Raw genomic sequence first — 23,484 nt, forward strand, 5'->3', positions numbered from 1 at the left:
TTTCACACTTGAGACCTGTTCTTGCTTTACTTTGTTATGGTAAACATTAGCAAACAGCTTCAGCTCCATTGCGAACTGAAATAAGCTTCTGGAATTGTAACATTTTGCCCTAATTGGATGGAAGATTGGTTTTAAGTACACTTTCATGAGATGTTTGGAAATGAGTTTTGCATAGAATTCAATGTTTTTATTTTATTTACAGTTTTTTTAATTTTATTCTTTTTTTCTTATTTTATTTCTATATATATATATATATACACACACACACATATGAAGAGTTTGGTTCCAAAATGCAATAAATCCATTTGGATTAATTTGAGTAAAAATGCATTGTGGCTAAATGAAAACCATTTTCCCTTACATTCAACTTCCAAAAGTGCGTTCATCTTTGCCATGTTACAGCCAGCTTTACTGATGAGATGTGCATGACAAAAACACACGATTTATTGTGCAGCCCTTGTTTGTTGATCACAAAGTACAAAGTAGATGAGGAAAACTAGGATGCCGAGTGTATTCAAAGTGACGTCATTACTGTGTAGAGTGTGTGGAATGGGGCATTGTGATTGGTTGAGAGGATATATTGCATTCTGCAAAAAAGAGAGACTGGTGTTTATCGCGGTTTGAAAAAAAAGGAGAAAACATGACCTAACAACTCTGAGAATATCGCATTTTGCATAAAATGAAAAAATAACTTTTAAATACCGATCAGAAACAATGCAGATTTTTTTTTTAATGGTGTTTAGTGCGTTTTGAAACCAAACTCTTCATACATATATATATGTATGTATATATATATATATATATATATATATATATATATATATATATATATATATATTAGATTTACTATTATAACCTTGATTCAGTCATTCTCTGACCCATTCATTCATTCTTTAAAGTATTGTATGCAAACGTTCAGTGTTCAAGCTTTTAATCAGTTCTGCTATCTGTTGCATGTTTCAGTTTTTCCATGTGTGTGAGTGCACTGTTGTTTAGTTATGAATATATCTTTGTGTCAATGTGTAATGCATGTTTATACACACTCTAATTGTCAAACACATGAATGAGTTTGTGAACATCTGTGTTTGCACACAGCGTGTTCTGACGTCCAGGCAGGGTGTGTAAAGGTCTCCCATGACTCCAAATGCCAACAAAGATAATCTCCATGTTGTTTGGATTTGTGCTAATAGGCAGAAATGTGTGGCTTGAAATGGAGCTCTGTGAGGTACGTTTTACCTACACAGTATGTTGCCTAGACAGCATTGGATTGGATAGTGTTGAATTGGTGACATTGAAATCCAACATTTGAAGTTGGATTTTGTTTATCGAATCAAATAACTTCTGTTACTCCACCATGAACATAAGTGTAATGAATAATAATAATGTTCTCCTGACTCTATGCAGTCATATACAGTTAGAAAAATGTTAAACAGTGTACAAATTAGCATATAATTTACAATACAAAATATACATAATATACACTACTTTTTTTTCTTTTTTTAAGAATTTTATTCAGCAAGAGCATCAAAATTGACAACAACATTCATAAAGTAAAAAAAAAAAAAAAAAAAGTAACTTTGTTCATTAAAGAATCCTGAAAACAAAGCAGAACTATTTTTGACATTGATGATAACTATAAATATTCTTGAGCACCAAATTAGCACATAAAAAATGATTTCTGAAAAATCATGTGACTCTGAAGCCTGGAGAAATAGCTGCTAAAAATTCAGCCTTGCCATCAAAAATACATTAAAATATAAAATATTAATATTTTAAAATATATATAAAAATAAATTAAAATATAAAAGCAGTTCTTTAAAACTGTAATAATATTTAACAATTACAGTTTTTTAATACTGTAATTCTCTTAAAAATCTTACCAACTCAACTTTTGAACAATGGTGTGCAAAGATTTTGAAATGAACACTTAAAATATACACATGCATAATATACAAAACATGTTAACTTACACATTTTTTTTTTATAAATGATCTGACATTTTAAAATGACTTTTGATTTAAACTTGTGCATTCTGGTTGATTAAGTCATATTAAATAGTTTTTAGTTTCATAAAAATAAAAAATAAAAAGCCTGACAAACAGTGTTTATAAATCTGTTTATTCTGAAATATGTCATAAAAAATCAGCAAGAATTCTGCATTTTTTAGTCTTATAGAATGACATTTAAAGCAGGGTTCACAGCCTTGAATTTCCTCACGGACCAACTCATATGAACTTCCCTCTTCTGTCTCTGAGTTCCAGAGTAGAGTCCAGTGTAACTTGTCTTAGAAGTCCCCTTCTTCCCCACAAACATGTGATCGAATCAAGCATTACAAAAGATCTATGATGCCTGATAATGCAATAATTTAATTGCTCATATGTTACAGTGAAGTCCAGTTTGTCATTTTGCCAAGTAGTTCCACTAACAGGCAGAGGAACTGAAAATGTATGTGAGACACAGAGACCTTTATGATTTGAAACCCATTATAACGTCTCTTTGTTTGAAGACAGGCCATTGTTAGAGTGGTGGAGAATTAAGGAAAGAATACAAGTAGAGGATGTCTTTTGGAGCTGCCCTACATAAACTATTGTTGTGTTGTGTTGTGAATGTGTTACCAGACAGTGACTCAACAGCAGTCACAGGATAATTAGATACTTACTGGAAACAACATCCTCTCATTTTTGTATCATGGTGAAAATATAAACACCAAACACTGAAAAACATTTTCATTCACTTAAAACTATGCAATATTCTGTCTCTGCTCATTTATTACACATCAAAACAAGTGAGGCAATCATGGAAAAATGTCAGATCTTACCTTTAAAAAAAACAAGGGGATCTTTGATGAAAATGGTCGATTCTGATGTCAAATATTATTGAGATTGAAATTATTGATGATAACCATTTATTGAGCAGTGTTGGTACAGTTAACTAAAGCTACTATTATACAGTACAGACCAAAAGTTTGGAAACATTACTATTTTTAATGTTTTTGAAAGAAGTTTCTTCTGCTCATCAAGCCTGCATTTATTTGATCAAAAATACAGAAAAAACGGTAGTAGTGTGAAATATTATTACAACTTAAAATAATAGTTTTCTATTTCAATATACTTTAAAAAAAAAAAATGTATTCCTGTGATGCAAAGCTGAATTTTCAGCATCATTACTCCAGCCTTCAGTGACACATGTAACATCCAGTCTATCACAAGATCAGTTAGAAATCATTCTAATATTCTGATTTATTATGAGTGTTGGAAACAGTTCTGCTGTCTAATATATTTGATGAATAAAGGGTTAAAAAGAACTGCATTTATTGAAAAAAAATTCTAATAATATGTATTCTAATAATATATTTTCTTTACTATCACTTTTTATCAATTTAACACATCCTTGCTGAATAAAAGTATTGATTTTATTTAAAAAAAAAAGAAAGAAAAAAAAATTACTGACCCCAAATTACTGACCAGTAGTGTATATTGTTATTACAATATATTTTAAAAACATAGCTTCTTTTTCTTTTTTCTTTTTTACTTTTTATTCATCAAAGTATCCTAAAAAAGTATCACATTCTGAAAAAATATTAAGCAGCAGAACTGTTTCCAACTTTGATAATGAATCATCATATTAGAATGATTTCTAAAGGATCGTGTGATAATGATCCTAAAAAGTCAGCTTTGCATCACAGAAATAAATGATAATTTAAAGTATAATACATTTAAAAACAAATATTTTAAATTGTAATAATATATCACAATATTACATTTTTTTTCTGTATTTTGATCAAATAAATGCAGGCTTGATGAGCAGAAGAAACTTATTTCAAAAACATTAAAAATAGTAATGTTTCCAAACTTTTGGTCTGTACTGTATATATATATATATATATATATATATATAATATAGATTTTTTTTCAGTATTTGAAATTAAGCTACAATAAAACATAAATATTTATATTTAATAATAAAAAAACCTCTCTAAATTATACTAAAATTAAAAATGTTTTCCGGGCAAATAACTATAACTGAAATAAATACAAGTTGAAGTACTACATTTATTAATACTAAAACTGAAATTAAAATAAATTAAAGGGGGAAAAAATCAACTCACAAAAGCCAAACAAAATAACTCAAACTGAAATTGAAATCAAAGTAAAAAATTGCAACTCTAAAACTAAAATTATATAAATAATATTATAGTAAAAGAACACTCTAACTGAGCGATAGTGAGGATGCTTCAGAGTATTTTGTGACCTTTTTGTTTGTTCTTTGAGATCTATATGCTTGTGCACTCCTTAACATTGACATAATTAACGTAGAGTAGATATCTAGTTCTGACTTAAAAGTTACAGTCTAGTCTTTCCCTTTTTGGAAACAAATCAAATATATTTTGGACTCATCCTGTACCATAGATTCTTGTCCAATCTCTAGAATGGGCAAATCATGGTTGATAGTCGTAAATTAAGTAAAGTTTGTTGGGCTATTTAAAAATCCATTTTTGAAAATGCCTTAACTTCCTGTTTCAATATATACATCATTTCAACTTGTGGTCTTTAAGTTGTGAGATGTCAACTTGGCCACTTAATGTGTTGTACCTCAAGGTGCTGTATGTGAGATTGACACTGAGTGGTTGAACTAGGTGTTGCAGTCCAAATGAAAAATATCGGGGAGGAAGTCGTGGCCTAATGGTTAGAGAGTCGGACTCCCAATCGAAAGGTTGTGAGTTCGAGTCCCGGGCCGGCAGGAATTGAGGGTGGGGGAGTGCATGTACAGTTCTCTCTCCACCTTCAATACCAAGACTTAGGTGCCCTTGAGCAAGGCATCGAACCCCCAACTGCTCCCCGGGCGCCGCAGCATAAATGGCTGCCCACTGCTCCGGGTGTATGCTCACAGTGTGTGTGTGTGTGTTCACTGCTCTGTGTGTGTGCATTTCGAATGGGTTAAATGCAGAGCACAAATTCTGAGTATGGGTCACCATACTTGGCTGAATGTCACTTTCACTCACTCACTCACTTTTTCACCCGCACCTTCCTCCTCAGACTTGACGCACACACAGGTTGCCAGATTGACGACACCAAACAAGATCGAGCGCACTTGGCAATGAATGAAATGAAATACGCTGGGTTTCCCACCAGCTGGCATCCTGGGGTGATGAAATTCAATTGGGTAAACTGGCAGTGGACGGGTTTCACATACCAAAACAAAGATCGACATTGCGGCCCGGAACGCACAGTTTCAAAGGAGAATAACTGACTGCAGCATTGTTTTTCAGATGAACAAAGTATGTTAACTCAGCATTTTCCTTAAATATCTGCAAAGATATCATGGTATATGCTTTAGTAGAGTCAGAAACTAACATGCAGCACCTTTAACTTGTACATAACTTTTCCTCCCGATGTAAAACTACTATCACCCCTGACATGACCTCTGTAATTATAATATGATGGGAATCAGAGATACTGGTTACAGCTGAGGTCAGAGGTATCGTTTCCTGGTAGTTTTTTTTATTTTTTTCAGACCTCTCCAGGGAGCTCAAATGACCCAGAGTGTATTCTGCTTTAGGGCTTTAGACACGACATCTACTTCATGAAGTTGTCTTTCAGAATAACATCGAAAGATTGTCACAAAGAATTTCCATTTACTATGACAAAGAAGTGCCACTCTGAGAATCCTGTTCACAGTAAAAAACCATACTGCGAGTCAGTCAAGTTTCCGTGCAAGTTTCTTGTCTGGCTTTGCGTCATCTGATTAGATTCTTTTGTTCAGCATTTGATGTTTATGATCATGAAGCCTATATAGTGGAATACATGATCAAGCAGGCTGAAAGTATATTGAAGAGAAATCACCAACATTTAGGCTTGTTTCACATGGCATTTATTAGCAGTGTTGTTTACTAGTTTTGCACACCCTTCCTGGATGTTCACACTTATGCAGTCTAGCATAAGCATTATAGAATTAAGTTTTGTTATAACTATTTTATAATTATGGGTGTTCTTATAGAAAGTAATCAATGTAGTAACCTCAAAATCACTTTATCTTCTGTACAGAGTCACAACAGCAGAAATGTTGCTGTTTTTACTTGTGTTGCTTGTGCATGCAGTCAAACGAGGCCACGTCAGAATTTTGTTTTGTGGTTTTCCTTATTCGTAGTGCAGTTTCTCACTCCTCATATCTGACTGATGATCTCATTTATCGAATATGTAGTTTTGTTTCTTTCAGTTGTATTGTATTTTTGTGTAACATGAACAGAATTACAAATCATAATCCATGACACGAAACAACTGCAACTGAAACCAGAAGAACAAATATGGAAATGGAACAAGCTACACTGCAAACAGAAATACAGAGACAAACGATACACAAGATAGGAACATTTGCAACAAAATGAGGGATGAATTGATTGTAGTCATAAAACAGAGATAGAATGCATAAACACTTCAGTAAGACCAAGTAAACAGATGCATTTCTAGTTGAATTTTGAAGCTGAAATTTCACAGAGATGCTGGGGGCAGGGACTTCCAGTGTCTAGAGGCTTTGCCGATTTATTATTCAAGGAGGACAATCTGAACTTCTGAACTTATTTTTGATGGAATTATGTACCTAGAGTATAAAACAGCTGCACAGGCTGTTGATTAATTATGTTATTTCCCAACAATTATCCATAAATTCAGATCTCTCTTTTTTTAATATAAAATCTTGGGTTAATATTCTTATTTACATATTTAAGGTGTCAGTAACATAGACTGATTAAACACAGAACACAAACTGTTTAAAGAAAGACTTGTGTCTTGCTCTTGTTCTTGTCCTGAATACATTTTCCAAGACCATGGCTGCAAGAAATGTGCTTACCCATTTTTAAAGATGCAAGTGTGAAATATTGCTTTGCTGGGTTTAAAAAGACATAACCTGGGGAAACCGCACTACGAATAAGGAAAACCACAGAAAAATGTTCTGATGTGGCCGCAATGCTCGTTTGACTGCATGCACAAGCGACACATAAGTAAAAACAGGCACATTTTCTACTGTTGTGTCTCTATACAGAAAATAAGTTGTTTTGCAGTGTGAAAACACACAACTGCTGTTGATGGTTGTTGTGAATGGCTGGCTAACATGACACAATAGGAGGATGTTGATTCCGTGTTAGCTGCGGTTGACCTCCGCGTGGATCAGGCCACTCAGCGACATCTCAAGAACTCTCGTTATCATAGGAGAAATATTCATATTCCTGCATGTATGTGTGGTTTGTGTTGTAGTAAATTTCCATTGCTCAGCAGCAGCAAAACAAGGAACTGTTTTTGAATGGCTCTCCTATTCCCTAGTTTATTATTATCATTATTATTATTACTCTGAGACTCTCCAGTGTTTGGCGCGACAGTGAAAGGTCACAAACCTCTGGCACTCTGAACATAAAGACCATCGCTACTTCCTCTGAAATCACAAGCACGCATGTACTGAACACAAGCGTCTTTTAAAACTGTTTATTTGACTTGAACGTAATGTGTTTCCTCTTGCTTCTTTTCTTCTTGATATGGGCTGAGACCATCTCCACTATGTTTCCTTATGGTTTGGAAAGATGAGACGTGCTTCCGCCTCAAGTGCTGGGAATCTTTGAGACTTTCCAGAGCTCTCTGGTCCCTGAGGACAGCTTGTGTATTTCTCCTGAAATTTTCTTTAAGCTATATATAACTTTGAATCTTGAGGATGTCCAAGGTGGATCAGTATTGACTTTGTCTTAATTGTCTTAATCTTCAGTTAGTGTATTAAGTGACAGAGATACTGTAAACTGTGTGTATGAATGACCGAATTCCAAGACCATTAAATAGGTGTATGTGTTTTTACCTTAATTGTCATTTTTGTGCCATTGCAGTTTCGATGTGGAAAATGGCCCATCTGCAAGCTGTAGTCCTTTGGACCCCCAGGCCTCACCAGGTTCTGGCCTGGTCCTGCACACAAACTTTCCCGGCCACAACCAGAGGCGAGAGTCCTTCCTCTACCGCTCAGACAGCGACTATGACCTCTCACCAAAATCCATGTCTCGAAATTCTTCTGTCGCCTCAGAACTGTGAGTAAAGTTGTTTTAAATATGTTAAGAGCTACTTGTATGTATTAAACCTGTTAAAAACAGGTGAACTGGTTTGCTGGTCTTGTCTTATATCAGCTATAACCAGCAAACATTCCCAGGTTGGTTTAAGATTTTTTAATGGAGAAATGTGGCATTTTGTGGGGTTTTCCTGCACATTGCATCTGTTAAGGATAGTAAGGTCAGTTACTTTACTTTTCTTTTGTCATTTTATGTATAGTAATTACTGAATCATCTTCGCTAATGAACCAAGCACTAATTTATTTGTCACCACAACTAAACCATCCAGCATCTGGTAATCTGAGGACTGAGGAAATTGTTGAATATGCCTCTCTTTTTCATCAACGCTAGTACTTCTGTTTCCAAACATTTCTGCTGGGTAAAGGTGGAGGCGGGGCTGATTAGTGGAGTTGATTTATGCGCTGCTGCTCATGGCAGTGACATTTGCATGCCAGAACCTATCTCAGTCAAGGCCTTATTTCCCAGGCCTTCTGGCAGTTACTGCCTGGAATTATATAAGAATGCATTTTTTCGAAGTCTTAGATGCCAAATATCTGTTGAACCCTGAGGAATGTGTTGAATTGTTCTTGATAACCCATTTTTTGGTGGCATTTAGGGTCCTGAAACGGAAAGGAGTCTAATGAGCGAGGTAGTATTACTGACTAGAAACTAGATGTTTACCATGAAAAAATGCTGGACGGGAATGTAGCCAGAGCGAATAGGAATTTGCTAAAACAATTCATAGCTATTTGGTTATTGGTTACATTTCCAGTAGTCTGCATAAGTAAGTGATGTCAGGCAGAGAAGGAAAGTCATTTCAGAAAAAGAGCCGGTCTTCTTGTTTGGAATAACATTTGCCATTGAATCATTCACAATAAGACCAAGAACAGCTTTTTAAAAAAAGTAAATAGGATCAATTTTGTTTTCATGTTGACTTGAAATTATAGTGTAGGCTTTGTTTGAGTGTCAGTCGCTTAAGATGGTAATGTATTCTCACTTGATTACAGGCATGGGGATGACTTGATCGTCACACCTTTTGCTCAGGTAAACACATCGGTGTCATGTTTCTTTAAGGATAACGTTTCAAATGGACGTGTGCGTGGTTTCACCTCACAGTTTTTGTCATTTTCTAGGTTCTAGCAAGCCTTCGAAGTGTCAGAAACAACTTTACTGTCTTGACCAACGTTCAGTGCACATCTAACAAGTGAGTATTATTGTAAACAGAAGCTGTATCTTCATCTAAACTTAAAAAAAAGACGATTCAAATAAACTTAATTCTAACTTTTTGTCTTAAAAAAAATAGCAGATTTTTAAAGGATTGTTTCTATGGTCAGAAAAATAATAATTATGTTTAATCTGTTGATGACAGAAATGTTTACAATATATTTTACTTGCCCATTAGTAAAAAAAACTAAATGTGCATGCAGTAATTGTCTTGTTTGTGGGGCAAGGTGTTGTATTGGAATATAAATTAATAATTGAAATATGTATTACAAATAACACCACAAAATGTTATACATGTTTACATGAGACTTAGAATCTCTTACCAGCCTGAAGAATAAAATCGCTTAACCTGTTGAAAGTTAAATCCAGTCTTGTATCACCTTTGACAATACAAAGCTACTAAACCTTGTCACTTTCACATGATATCTGTAATGAAACCAGAGAGGGATATGATATAACTACCCACAAAACACTGTTTACATGGACCAAACTCCACCAACAGGGATGATGTCAGTAGCGCAGACCAAATAAAAGCTTGAAACAGCATTCTTAATGTTGCCAAAATGACATTTTCCTCTTAAAAGCTCAAATAACACACCTTTATTGTATGAAAGAATTAATATGTGCTTCATATCTCTTTTTTTTAAGCTTTATAAAATGTAAATAATTTTTTTTAAAAGCTTCATAAAATGTAGTAATATTAGTGTTCTTAATTTATTAAAAATAGACATTTATAGACATTTTAATTATTTTCTTTTTTACAGTCCACTCTGTTGTTTGTAAGACCAACCACAAGAGGGCAGTCTTTCCAATCATTTGTTTTGTGTTTTCGGTCACCCATGCACACTAACATTTCACTAGAGCCATTTTCCACTTAACATGTCACCAGTTTTCAAGATTTCAAATCCCCGCCAAAAATCACTCGCCTTTGGAGAAGATTTCCACATGCCCCTAAATTTCATTTTTCCACCTGAGCGATGAGGGTAAACGGGGAAAAAAGTGTTTACTTGGTGTTATTCATGGAAGAACTATTTTGCCCTTTCAAATAACCATGGATCTACGTCAGGGCAATTATACCGCACTGTTAGAGGCTTTTGTTGGGCTCTTCGCTGTCTGTCCAAGGGCAACCCAGTTCAGATGAGTTTGCAGGAAAATTCTACGGATGTATGTATGGAAAAGAGGATACACCCTGTGATATCATAATGATACGTCTGTATTATAGAGGAGTGTCACATCAAATCTATGATTCACTTAAAAAAAAAATTATTGCAAAATGCCCAGGCCTGAATAGAGCTTCTTTCATTCTTTAATGTGGAAATCTGCTCTTTGCTTTGATATTATGCATCCCGTAACAGGGATGACACAGAGGAATGGAACACAGAAGTGTTTGAATTTTAGGGGTTTTCTGCTTGTGTCATAAATGTTTGTTGTATTTATTTAATCAGATTTTCAGTAATTGTTCAACATTTCCTCTCGCAGGAGGTCCCCTGTGTCCAACCAGTCCCCCATCACAAGAGTTTGCCTACCTGGTAAGACCTATATCGCTAAAAAAGTATTAAAAATGAGGTCCAAAAGTTGTAGAGCACTAGTGAAAATCCTTGTATTTTTCAGAAATTTTTAATTACAAATTCAATTAACAGCTGAAAATTTGCTGAAAATTTACCTTCAGACCATCCAAGATGTAGATCAGTTTGTTTCTTTATTGGAACAGATTTGAAGAAATGTAGCATTACACCACTTGCTCACCAATGCATCCTCTGCAGTGAATGGGTGCCGTCAGAATGAGAGTTCAAACATCTTATAATATAATCCACAAATAAGCCACATGATTCCAGTCCATCAAGTAACTTCAGTGCTTCAAACAGTACTTCAAACTGTTGCTGTGATCTAAGATACTTGTCCTTTATCCCTAATATTGTTTTTTTCTGTGAAAACAAGTTGTATTATCTGATTTAGGAGGGAAATATGCACAGATCAAGCACTGTTTATCATCCAAAACAGTTCTAAAAAAATATGTATCTGAATTTTGATGTGAGAGGACAAGTTGGAATGGACTTTTTTTTTTTTACTGAAGGAAGTGTTATTATTGACTATGGACTGGGAAAAAAGTTTAAAGTTAAACCACTTTAATGATGCATTTGTTTCTGGTGAACAAATCTTAGATAATTAGTATTTACTCTTTGGATTAAAGGCATTTGCCATGCTTTTAAAATAACTCCATCTTAAAGATCATGCATTTGTGTATGTGTGCCTGTAAACACGTTTTGTTATGCTGTGTTTAAGTATATTTTTAATGACAGAGAGACCTCTTGTCATGCTCTGTTAGTGCCCATGCCGTTGCCCTCTTGTATCCCTCATCATCACTCATCTCCATCGCAGCTTCTGCTGATTAGCACGGCAGTGTTGAAATGTTTAGTAGACTCACGTACACACACATTCAAGCACGGTGCCCATATTAGTGGCTGTTTTGTCTTGTCGCACAGAACTATAGGAAAAGGCCATGGCTGCTACGTGTTGGTCTCTCACATGCATGCACACCTGCCAAATACAATAACGCAACAGACAAACAGGCCTGCCTCAGCAGAAGGCTTAGTATAACGGGTGGGAAAATTCCTCATAGTTCACACTCTGCCCTTGAGGATGACTCCCAGTGTGATATCAGAGAACATGCCAGACAGAGATTTCAGAAGAACTGTAATCTATGCTAACTAAACAGAACAAGGCCATTCACTGGAGCCTCTATTATACAGCCCAGACTGTTTTCTTAGAAATGTCAAGAAAACCTTGGCGGAGTGAGGTCGTTTCTGAAGAATAATATGAGAGAGATTGTTCACATTTAGAGGAGGAATAGAAGAAAGAGGCTACATAAAAATGCGATCTTCAGTAGGTTTTGTTTAATGCGAAGCTGAAGCACGTTGAGCCTTGGTACTCACTTGGAGGAGACAGGTTCGAATCTGGCTTGCGTCCGGATCACATTTTTCCTCCTCAAACAATTCCTTTCCTTCTCTCTACTATCTGTATAAATACAAAATAACAAAGGCCCCCAAATAAAACATGCATAGGAACTTCAGAAAGCACTCTGGGGGGAAATTTGTGTGAAAAGCATATGGAAAAGTTTGTACAAAAACTATAGATTGCTGGTACAGTATCTGACCTGTACAGTCTGGTTTGGTGGTTGTAATTAGGATGCTGTATTTACAATCAATATGTGTCTAGGAAAGATGGAAAAATCGAATAGAGTGGAAGAGAAATGATATAATATATTGTCTGTGTGTGTGTGTGTGTGTGTGTGTGTGTTTATGTTCTTGTTTCAGGGGGGAAAAGTATAAAGGGCACAGGAGGTCAGCTCCATGTAACACTGAGTTGTTTCAGTAAAACCCACTTGCAATGTTAGTAATCAGGCCAAACAGCATTAAGTCTGGCCTACGGCAAAAGGGACTGGGTCTTCAGTGCATAATGTGGAAGAAATGTGTAAAGTGGCATTATACTGAAGCAAAGAGCATGAGAAATGCAGTCAGTAGGAGTTCCTGTCAGGTGCTGTGGGTTGTGATTGACGTCAGTCAGCTTGCATGTGGCTTTGTTGACTTCCTCTTAGACCAGGTGGACTGAAATTCACTTCCTGATGCTCTTCAGGCTTGATCGGTCTCTGATAAGTGCTTGCTATTATGCAGCCATTTGAGTGAAACATCATACTTACTTAGCACTTAGTAAGTTGTTAGTTTCATAATGTTTCGTAAATTAAAAAAATAAAATGTGTTTGTTATGCAGAATTCATACATAAACATAAATGGCACATTTTTTGTACAGGTTATGCAAAGCTTCTTTATGCATCTGATAAATTATATAGTATGCTGCTGTATATAAGATATATTACAACAATTAATGTACTGTAAATTATTCTAGGTCTAATCTCCTTTGAAGGTAAAAAAGACTCTTGTCATTGTTTTCTTTTCAGATTAGTCCCTTTATTTCTATTTAGAAAAAACCCTGCCACTGCTAAAGCATAGACACCTTCTCTTTTCCAAAATCTAGTGCGCTGCCTACATAGGCAAGGGATCAAAAGTGCTTATGGTGTGAAGGTTGTTTTAAATTATGCTTCCTCCATAAACACCTTTTTTAGCCAAATGCAAAGGCAGCATGATGTCATTTTAGCAGTTAAGACAATCTTAAAATGGATTGCCATAAACAACATAAAAAAAACCTTGATTCAGTACCAAAAAGTAGTGAACAAAAATAGCAATGTTGTGAATGTGAATGTTTTTGTTCAGCAGCTGACAAAAATTGCTCTGAAAGTGATTCCCAACAATGACATTCTTTAGTTGCGTTGGGGTTGACTTTCCTATTCTCATAGAATTAAAAAGATTAGCAATAGTTTATAGTTAACTATTTATCGTCCTTGGTGTGAATGGGCCTTTAGCGTAGCAATATGCTAATGTCACACTCCATTGAAATTAATAGCAAGTCTGGCTTTTGTGGCTCAAAGTTGCTTCTTGTGTAAAAAGTTCCAAATTACAATTACTGTTAGAGGCTTTTCACACTTAGTGTGTTTTATCATTTCTCTGCCCTGCTTCTATGTAAACATGTAGAAGATAAATGTGTTAACGTTCATACCTCGTATCTTATCTCTCATCTCATACATGACACCCTGCTGTAAAAATGTGGCATTTATTTTAAAAGAAATTAAACTTACAGGAACTCCACTGCTCTTTCAAACACATTTTGTGTGTGTGTGTGTGTGTGTGTGTGTATGTGTGTGTGTGTGTGTGTGTGTGTGTGTGTGTGTGTGTGTGTGTGTGTGTGTGTGTGTGTGTGTGTGTGTGTGTGAATAACCAGTTAGAGTGTAGCGAAGCATTTCACTAAATATTGGAACAGAGAAAGTATCTATGTTTTTGCAATGACAAGGCTGTTTTTATTTATTTATGTTTTTTTTAATGCAGATAGAGGGACTTATCTTAAAGAAAACAATGACAATAATCTCCATTCACAATGTAACCCCCCAATGCATGCAGATCTGTAGTGATGTAACCATAATCGAGACAATGAAACGGAGCCACTGACTTACTGCCTGCACCTAAACTGCCTCCTGTGTGTCATACAAACAGGGTCATTGGGCAGGAAGTGGAGCGCAGATTTTTCCTGTTTTTCCCATACCGCTGGAATCCTCCGGAACCCAGGAGGTGTTTTTCAGTGTGCGAGTGTTAATTCCTCGCATACACAGGTCGTGAGATGAACTTGTCTGTGGCTTAATGACCAAATGGGGAAAATAGGATGTAGACTGACAAATACCATTGTCTTCTCTTTCAACACACACTGATGTTGACACACGCGTGCTCATAATGTCTGCTGGAATCAGGTGCCTTGTGGTTTGTTACACTGTATATACAGTACAATGTGCTGAGGGTTGAAAATTAATTGTGCATTGCTGTTTGCTTCGGCGGAATGAGTTTTTCCACATTGCTTTGTATCTGTTTGTAGGGTTCATTTATCCAATATTGTGTGATGTATGAGGAATTTGTTGTGATGGCCAGAATTTCCAGTACTCTTCGTCTCTGGCAATGTTTTCATTGTTTTTGTGAGCTCAGGAAAGTCACAGGTGTGCCGAGGACAGCAGACATGTTATCCAGAGTATTTACAAAGAAGACAGATTAGCCCTGGAGTTAATCTTATGGCCTGTACGAGATATGTTTAAGAGAAGCATACAATAGCAGTAATTTTTTGACTATAGTTTACTCTATGAGATTAAATCACGAATGTCATCTCCGCACGTATGTATTTCTATACAGAAAACATCAACATGTACATGTATGATGGTTGCATCACCTCAGGCAGAACCAGTAGAAGGGTTCATGACACTTTGTTAGTATCATTGTTTCGCAAACTAAGGGAATGTATTACGTTTGCTCTTGGTGCTCAAGGACTTTCTGATAAAACTTGTACTTTTTAAAAAGCATAATTCTAGGTGTGGAATCACGCAGTGAACTTGTAGCATTTGCACCATACAGGTGCCTGTAAACGTACTTGCCTACAAAGATTCATATTTTATTAATACACAACGTCATTTTAAATTAAATACACTTTATATTAAGTGGCCTTAACTTACATAAAATACAGTAAGTGCAACATACTTATTGTGTTCATATTGTATTGCAAAAGACTTTTGCTGCTATTGAGGTGGGAGACAGGGAAGGTTAGAGACAGGTTTGATGGTATGGGTAGGTTTAAGGAACGGCTCTACGGTTTCATTAGAAATGTAATTAGAAATTAATTACAGATGTAATTACACACAATCATTTTTTTTTAAATATAAGTGCAATGTAAAAACGTGCTTTATGCACACAATAAGTGCATTGTACCAAATGATTAACTTTAATGTAGGCGCAATAGTAGTTAAGGCCACCTAATGTAAAGTGGGACCAAATATTTTCTGGTGAATTAGCATTAAAAATAATCAGATAATCTGACAGATCATGACACAACATTTATTAATCCACTCATGACATCACACATTTACTTTAAAACATTTAAGCATATTCAGTACTTTTGAAGAAACAAAGCACACGTGAAACACTTTTACGGGGACTTTTATGAAGTTTTCGGATGATGGTGAATGTTTCATGACTCTTGTAAGATGCCAGCCTAATAAAAGATAAACAGGAGATATCACATCCTGGCGGCCTGTGCATTCACATGCATACAGTTATAAGGTAAGCTTACTGTTACCTCTGTAAAACATAAATATGTCTGTAAGATTAGAGAGATGTGGAACCGTTACAACAGAAATGTGCTGTCTGCAGCACGTAGAAGAAGCCACATGACTGACAGCTGTAATGTGTTCACAGAGTACCTAGAGAAGGTCAGTGCAACGTTCTTATCAGCTGGCTGGCCTAGTGTGGGTTTGAGCTGGCTGACCTTCCCCTCCTGAGTCAAAAATAAGCTCTTTAAAACATCTGAGTGCAATGAAATGGCATGTTATTAAATGTCTCTTTTATTTATGAAAGGACAAACAGTCCACCCAAGCTTGTCAATAGAAAATTATTTAAGAAGTCTTTACTTGACTTCAAAGTTTCTTATCTGTCATAACCTGACAAAAGTAATTCTGTTTGTTTGCTTAGCCGTTTAGGAGTCCACGACTTTCCCAGCAGCCAGATCCACCCAAACATGGTGCCAGGAAGCTCTGGTCAAGGGCACCTTGGCCAGCGTGCAATTAATTTTAATCTGAAATGTTACCAGTGTGCGATTCACCCTGAAAGAGCTACCAAACAAAGTTGCCATGGAGATCATTTCCTGCCATTGCTGTATTACAGTATCTGCTACATGAGCTAGATATAGTGACACTTCCAGTCACAGGACTAGTCAGGGTGCACAGTTTTAGGCTTTGTGTGTTTTTTTGTGCTAGTCTTGCCGAGCAGTCAATCTTATGTCCAGTAACTATCCATTTCCTTTCCCCCATGGGAAATTCTTTCTTTTCCATTATGCTCTTTTCTGTCACTTTCAGTAATGGTTGTTTAGATCTATATTTAGGTTGAATTCTTCATTGAACTGTCACCATTTCAGAACCAGTTACTCATATCACTCAAAATTTCAATGTGTGTGTTTTTTTAAATCTATTTATATTAACATATGTGTGTATTTTTATTCTCATCTTTTTTATTGGCTGTGTGTTGTTGTTGTCCCTGAGTACTGGAAGCTTGTGACACTAAAACAAATTCCTTGTATGTGCAAGCATACTTGGCAATACAACTCTTGAATAATATTGTTTCCGTAAAAAGTGATCGTTTTAGATCATTTTGTAGTAGGTCCCCCAGTTGCTGTGTACATTGTAGTAGTGTATAATGCGCCGTATCATGAACATGAGTATTATTTTATTTTATTTTATTTTATTTTATTTTATTTTATTTTATTTTATTTTATTTTATTTTATTTTTTTATTTTTTATTTTTTTTTATTTGTTTGTCTAAATGAATATCAAGATGAATGATTATCAGTGTGAAAAACTCATTCACAATGCAGAATAAACTATATTACAGTAATATATTTCTCACTGTAACAGTCCTTTACAGTTCTTTACACTCCTGTTTTTCCAAAAATCAGCAACTCTCATAAAAATGGATGGTTTCTGGCAGTTTTTCTCACTCCAGGTCGCTGTCAGTGTGCACAGAATTCAGATGTATATAGGGAAAAGTGCCCTGCGAATGCTTTCCGGGAAAACCCTTGAAGTTCTTGCCTCAGTGCTCATTCAAGTATTGCATATGTGTGCAGGTTGTTCACGTGCCTTATGTCCAAGCTTAAACCAAAACTCAAGCTTTGATCTGTGATGCTTACGTCACTCGCAACCTATTCATGCTGAACCTGAATCAGCTTCATTTTCTGCGTTTTTATAATTAAGTGGAAAAGATCAGAGTGTGGCTCATCTAAATCTGATTTTGCGTCAGAGCTTGAGGAATGGCTTGCTTGTTTGGGCTTAATGGTTTAGATTAGGATTGACCGGGTGAAATGTGATCTCAGATCAAAATGTTGTGGGTAGCATTCCCTATGAAGTTATTTCCTCAGCAGGGGTTTTGTTGTCTAATGATTTTAGTATAACAGCTTTAGCTTAGAAAAAAAAAAAACACTCAAACTCCCCATCTGGTATTATCCGGCAGTGCTGTTTTTGAAGGTTGTTTTCACTGGATGTCACAATGGGGGTCTTTATAGTGGTCCACCCAAGGGAGCGACATCCTGCGTCAGTGTCATCGTCACGGCTGTTGGGGTCATGCTTCAGAATGGCACGAGAGGTAATGCTTCACGTGTAAAACCAAACCGCAGGTTCAGTTTACGCATGCTGGAAATATTGTGAATTCGAATGGGACTTTGGAAACCGAGCGGCCACAAAAGTTTTGGCTAATTTCCTCTGTTAGCTGGAGGCATGAGCTCAGATTTCCCTTCCATATTAACAGAAATTTTATGAGAGTATATTATTAATTCTTTTTTTCTCCATTGATGTGCCAGCGCTACATGAATAAAGTTCAGCTCACAGCTTGATGGAAGACGAGAGCACCCAGGGTGTAAGGTCTTTCTGAGAGGCGAAGATTATGTAAAGCTCCAAACAATGAGCTTTGTATTTCCACTCGCTTCCTCATTTACCACAGGAAAGGCCATAAGAAAACATTTTATGATTTTGAGCAGGGAGAAAGACAGAACTCTTCCTGTTTGTTCAGCACGGATATGCAAAAACATGAATACCTGGTCAGTTCTGTTGTTTTGCATCCCTATTTCCATAAAAAAGATGCAGGATCCATCCATTAGAATATGCGTCATTACTTACGTGTTTGTGCATGATATTTGTTAAGTTGGAGCATGCAATATTGCTTGGCATGCAATGGGGTCCAAACATCGGAGATCAAGTTGAAAATTTGTATTTATTATTATTATTGTTGTTATTATTATTAGCACGGCAGTCCACATTTATAAACATCTGTAGTTCCTGGACATAATCTGGAATGTAATATAAATCTTAAAATAACATAAGATTTCGAGAATTAAAAAAAAAAAAAAAAGCTGAAAGAAATACAGAATTTTTCGGACTATAAGTCGCACCTGACCTGAGTCGCATCAGTCCAAAAATACGTCATGATGAGGAAAAAAACATATATGAGTCACACTGGACTATAAGTCGCATTTATTTAGAACCAAGAGAAAAAGCCGCGAGACGGCAGTAGACGGTAATGTTTTCTATTGGTTAATTTCTCTCGGTTCATGTCAAATTAATTTTGATAAATAAATTGCACCTGACTATAAGTCGCAGGACCAGCCAAACTATGAAAAAAAGTGCAACTTATAGTCCGGAAAATACGGTACATTTATTTACAGAAATTAAATAAAGTAAAGGTCACAAATCAACTTAGTTTGTGCAAAAATGAAATGAATTGAAATAAAATACAATAAAAGAAAAGGTGTATGTGACTTTTGGATCAAACAGTATAAATCACTGAACCTACCAAAACTCTTCTGCCATATTCATTGCAGGAGAGGAACTACAAACTTAGTAGTAGAAACCTCTTTTTTGAAAACAACATCTCTGGTCAAATCATTTCCATTCATCGTCTACCTCAGGCTCGGGGTGCCATAGCAACCGCTCTAGCAACAGCCCACCCAAACAGGCAGGGTCTGGCAATAAAGTGGGAAAACGTCAACAGAATGAAAGCCTTTGAGGCTGGAAGACCATGATGGGTCAGTGATATTTAAGTACACCACATCCTTACCCAGTAAGGGCCTTGTAATGTAGCTGTAGAGTCTAAAGACGTTTCTCCTGGACCTTTGTGTGCGTGACTTATGTGTCTACGTGACCGTGTCTCCATTTGTCTTCAGTATTTCACCACTAGCTGACTTAACTGATATGTGCAAGTGTGTTTGTGTGAAATGTGTACATGTCATCACAGCCCCACTGCCTGACTGATGTCTACAGTGTGTGTTGATTCTGTGTGTGAAAGTGTGGAATGCCACACTCTCTTCCCAAAGCCCCTGGTCCACAGTTGGGTGCCAAACTGGCTTCAGATCCCTGCCCTGCACTGTGTTTATACACACAAGACCCCTAGAGACGGCGTGACATCATCAATAATATTTTCAAACACCTCTGGTCTCCAGCAAGGGGAGTGTCTTTTTGCACAAAGTGGATTGTTGGAGTTATTGGAGGCTGGATTGTAACACGCAAAGTGCGTCAGGCACGTCTACGTTATGTATTGATGCAGCATTTAGCCCATCTGATATCCAGACAGATGGCACTTACATGTGTATATATATATATATTTTTTGGTAGTTTAAAGCAGCTGGATTCACTCTGAACCCCACATTGTCCAACTATGTAATAATTATGGTATGAACGATAAAACCAAACCTCTTGCCATAGTCTAAAGACAGGTGTTTTCGAATGCCAATGTAATATGTCTGTTGAGACACAGGGCTCCTAAACTGTTTTGCTGATATATTGCAGTGCCAGTACAAACCCTCTTTCTCTCCAAGCAATATTACATAACTCACCTTTCTCTATCAATTTTTGCCTAATCAAATTTATTATACTTTTATAGAAATTTCAGGAACGTTCTTCACCAAGTGCAAGACATTAACATAATTTCTTAGTATATGTATGTACTTTGTATTTACAATTTAAATAGTCAGATATATTTTAAATATGCAATGTCTAGTGAACAGATATTATAATGTTCTAGCATGCAAATATGAATTTGCATGAAATGTTCTTGTGGTTTCTGTTAGTACCTAGAGATAACCGTTGGTTAGCAGCACTTTTCTTTTAGGGAATGATAAACACATTCTCATGGCTAACTATTTTTCGTTTTGGCAAATATGTGGTTCATTCATATGAATTCATACAGTTTCATATGCACATTGTACAATCTGCCCCACTGACAGTTAGGTTTAGGGGTGGAATTTTACTTTGTATGTTTTCAGTGCAATCACTTTTTACAAATTCATACAAAATCACCACCTCGTGTTTTTTTTTTCTGTCATAATCTAAAAAAAGTGATTCTGTTCGCTTAGCCATTTCACAATCCACAGCTTTTCCAGCAGCCAGATCCACTCAAACTTACTATTTGTTCATGAGATTGGGTTAGAAATGACCATTAAACAGGGATTTCCTATATTTTGTCGGCCTTTGTAGGAGTTTGGTTTATAGAACATTGTAGGTCTTAAAGGGATAGTTCACTCAAAAGTGAACATTCTGTCATTATTTACTCACCCTTATGTCGTTCCAAATCCATAAGACCTTGGTTCAGCTTCGGAACACAAATTAAGATATTTTTGATTAGACCCAAGAGCTTTCTGACCCTTCACAGACAACAATGCAACTGATACATTCATTCATGGCCCTGAAAAGGTAGTAAGAACATTATTAAAATAGCCATATGATATCAGTGGTTCAACCTTAATTTTTTGAAGCTACGAGTATACTTTTGTCACACTTTACTTAAAGTCTCTATTTAAAAAGGGTTATTATATGTTGTAATGCATTATAATTATTCATAATATGAGTTGTATAACCAAATTTAAAATGCATAGTATAATTATTAATTGATAAGTGTTATAATGTATTAATTGTGGTTACAATTATTCATTAAATTTTGTGTACTGCATTACGAGGCATAATTAATGCCTTAAAACGTATTTTTATAATGCGTTATACATAAAGGGTTTAAGTAAAGTTTTGCCAGTACTTTTTGTGCGCAAAGAAAACAAAAATAACTTTATTTTGATATCTGCTGAGAACCTGCATGTGCTGCGTCTTGTTTACAAGCAGAGAAGAAGAAGAGAAGAAAAGAAATTGAATAAAGTTGTTATTTTTGTTTTCTTTGCATACAAAAAGTATTCTTGTAGCTTCATGAATTTAATGTTGAACCACATTGACTATTTTAATGATGTCCTTAATTCCTTTCTGGATCTTGAACGCGGTAGTTGCGTTGCAGTCTATGCAGGGTCAGAAAGCTCTCGGATTTCATCAAAAATATCTTAATTATGCTGAACCTCGGCATCTGTTACCAGCTCTGATCTGCTGTTTCCTGTGTTAGAAAGAGGCTGTTTGTGAGTACAACAGTGTTTTAAAACTGACTTTACGCTCCCTAATATGTTAAAGTCAGTGTTGCAGGAATTCAAGTCTGCCAGAAAATGAGAATTCTCATTTTTCATCACTTTTACAATATGTCACTTTCATTTTGTTGCTGTAATTGTAAAGAATTCAGTGCTCTTTGTTGACTCTTTTTCTCAATGACTTTAGTGTCTCCACAAGCTCAAGCAGAGTTAATCATTCCAATAGGACCAAGAGGTCTATGTCTCGAAAACACTGCTATCTTTACTCACAGGGATTAAGGGCCGTAGCTGGAAAAGCAGAGATATTATAGGTCAGTAAATCTGTCAAGTGTTGGAATCAGCTAGAAAGAGTCATTTCTTTTGCTGTCAGTCTGTAGACCTAACGCTTTCAAATCTCAAAACAAAAAGTGTTAAGTCCCAGTCAGGTATTAGCAACTTAAATACACAAAGCACTACCTCTTTTCTTTATATATAAGCAACCTTTTATCCAGACAACAGTGTTGATGAATCTATTAGCAAATGTATACATTTTAAGATGAGTGGTATTCAATGAGAAGAACAGATGTCAGCTGAAACTGTCGTCTGAGAGAAGTCTGTCTCGGGTTTTAGCACTGGCTCAGCTGTTGTGCAGCTTTTGAAAGCTGGGAGCATGCACCCTGCTAACTATTTGAGTTATGCCATTGACGTCAGCACAGCCATAAAGCAGACAAACTGCCTTTCCCCAATGAACAACCCTGCCAAATGGCCTGCATGTCTTCAAATAAGCTCAAAGAGAAATAAAGAGAGAGAGAGAGTTAGCAGTAGATGCTTTTGTTTGGGTGTTTTAATCAGATTTAAATCTTCTATGGACAGCTGGGAAAAACAGTCTCCAGTTATTTAAGAGAGCTGTGACAAAAATGACTTCAGTGGCTCAAAGTTTTATTTCCTTCTCAGAATATGAAAATGAGGAAATAAATCACAAATAAAAACATGTGTGAGTCAACTTATTGGAAGTTGTTTATGCCAATTCACGCGAACTATCAGGTTGGTTGGTTAGAAATTAATCAGAGAGGCTTGTTAATGTTCATTCTGGCACGTGTGTACTTTCCACCTTTGAGAAACGTTCACATAATGCTTCACATTAGACAACACACTATTATACTAGACTGACTGCTCACAACTTTTAATTAAAGGGTTAGTTCAACCAAAATTAATTTTACTCATCCCCATAATTAAACAGTGTTATGTTGTTATGTGTGGTGTGAAAAACAAAGGATATATTTATTCCATGCAACAAAATCAGTGGTGATATCTCCAGAAAATAAATATAACAAATATATGATTTATTCAACACACAATGTTCCATCTGTTTTAGTCACATGATTTTTCCATTCATTTGCCATGTTTATGCAAAATACGTGAACGGATATAAATTTTTTAACAAATCTCAGGTAAAAACCCTACCAAATCTAACATTCACTTACATTTATATATATTTAATCCACAGTCCATCTTTATGTTCCTCTGCATATGTGCTCCATGATGAGAGTGGATTAATAGGGACCAAATCTTACTATTAACTAGTTGCTTATTAGCATGCCTATTATTAACAGATTGCACATATT

At 35.8% G+C, this 23,484-nt stretch overlaps 1 protein-coding gene across 4 annotated transcripts in view; it reads left to right on the forward strand.

Moving 5' to 3' along the window:
* The window catches only part of pde4ba (phosphodiesterase 4B, cAMP-specific a), a 142,996-nt gene that overhangs the window by 96,307 nt on the left and 23,205 nt on the right, over nucleotides 1-23,484 (forward strand). For all 4 annotated transcript variants that reach the window (XM_059571017.1, XM_059571018.1, XM_059571020.1 and 1 more), the window contains 4 exons: nucleotides 7,865-8,059; nucleotides 9,085-9,121; nucleotides 9,211-9,281; nucleotides 10,781-10,830. In XM_059571017.1, the coding sequence (XP_059427000.1) occupies nucleotides 7,865-8,059; nucleotides 9,085-9,121; nucleotides 9,211-9,281; nucleotides 10,781-10,830 (353 nt within the window). The remainder of the gene's footprint in view (nucleotides 1-7,864; nucleotides 8,060-9,084; nucleotides 9,122-9,210; nucleotides 9,282-10,780; nucleotides 10,831-23,484) is intronic.

The sequence above is a fragment of the Carassius carassius genome, chromosome 17 (assembly GCF_963082965.1).
Source record: "Carassius carassius chromosome 17, fCarCar2.1, whole genome shotgun sequence".
Lineage (NCBI taxonomy): Eukaryota > Metazoa > Chordata > Actinopteri > Cypriniformes > Cyprinidae > Carassius > Carassius carassius.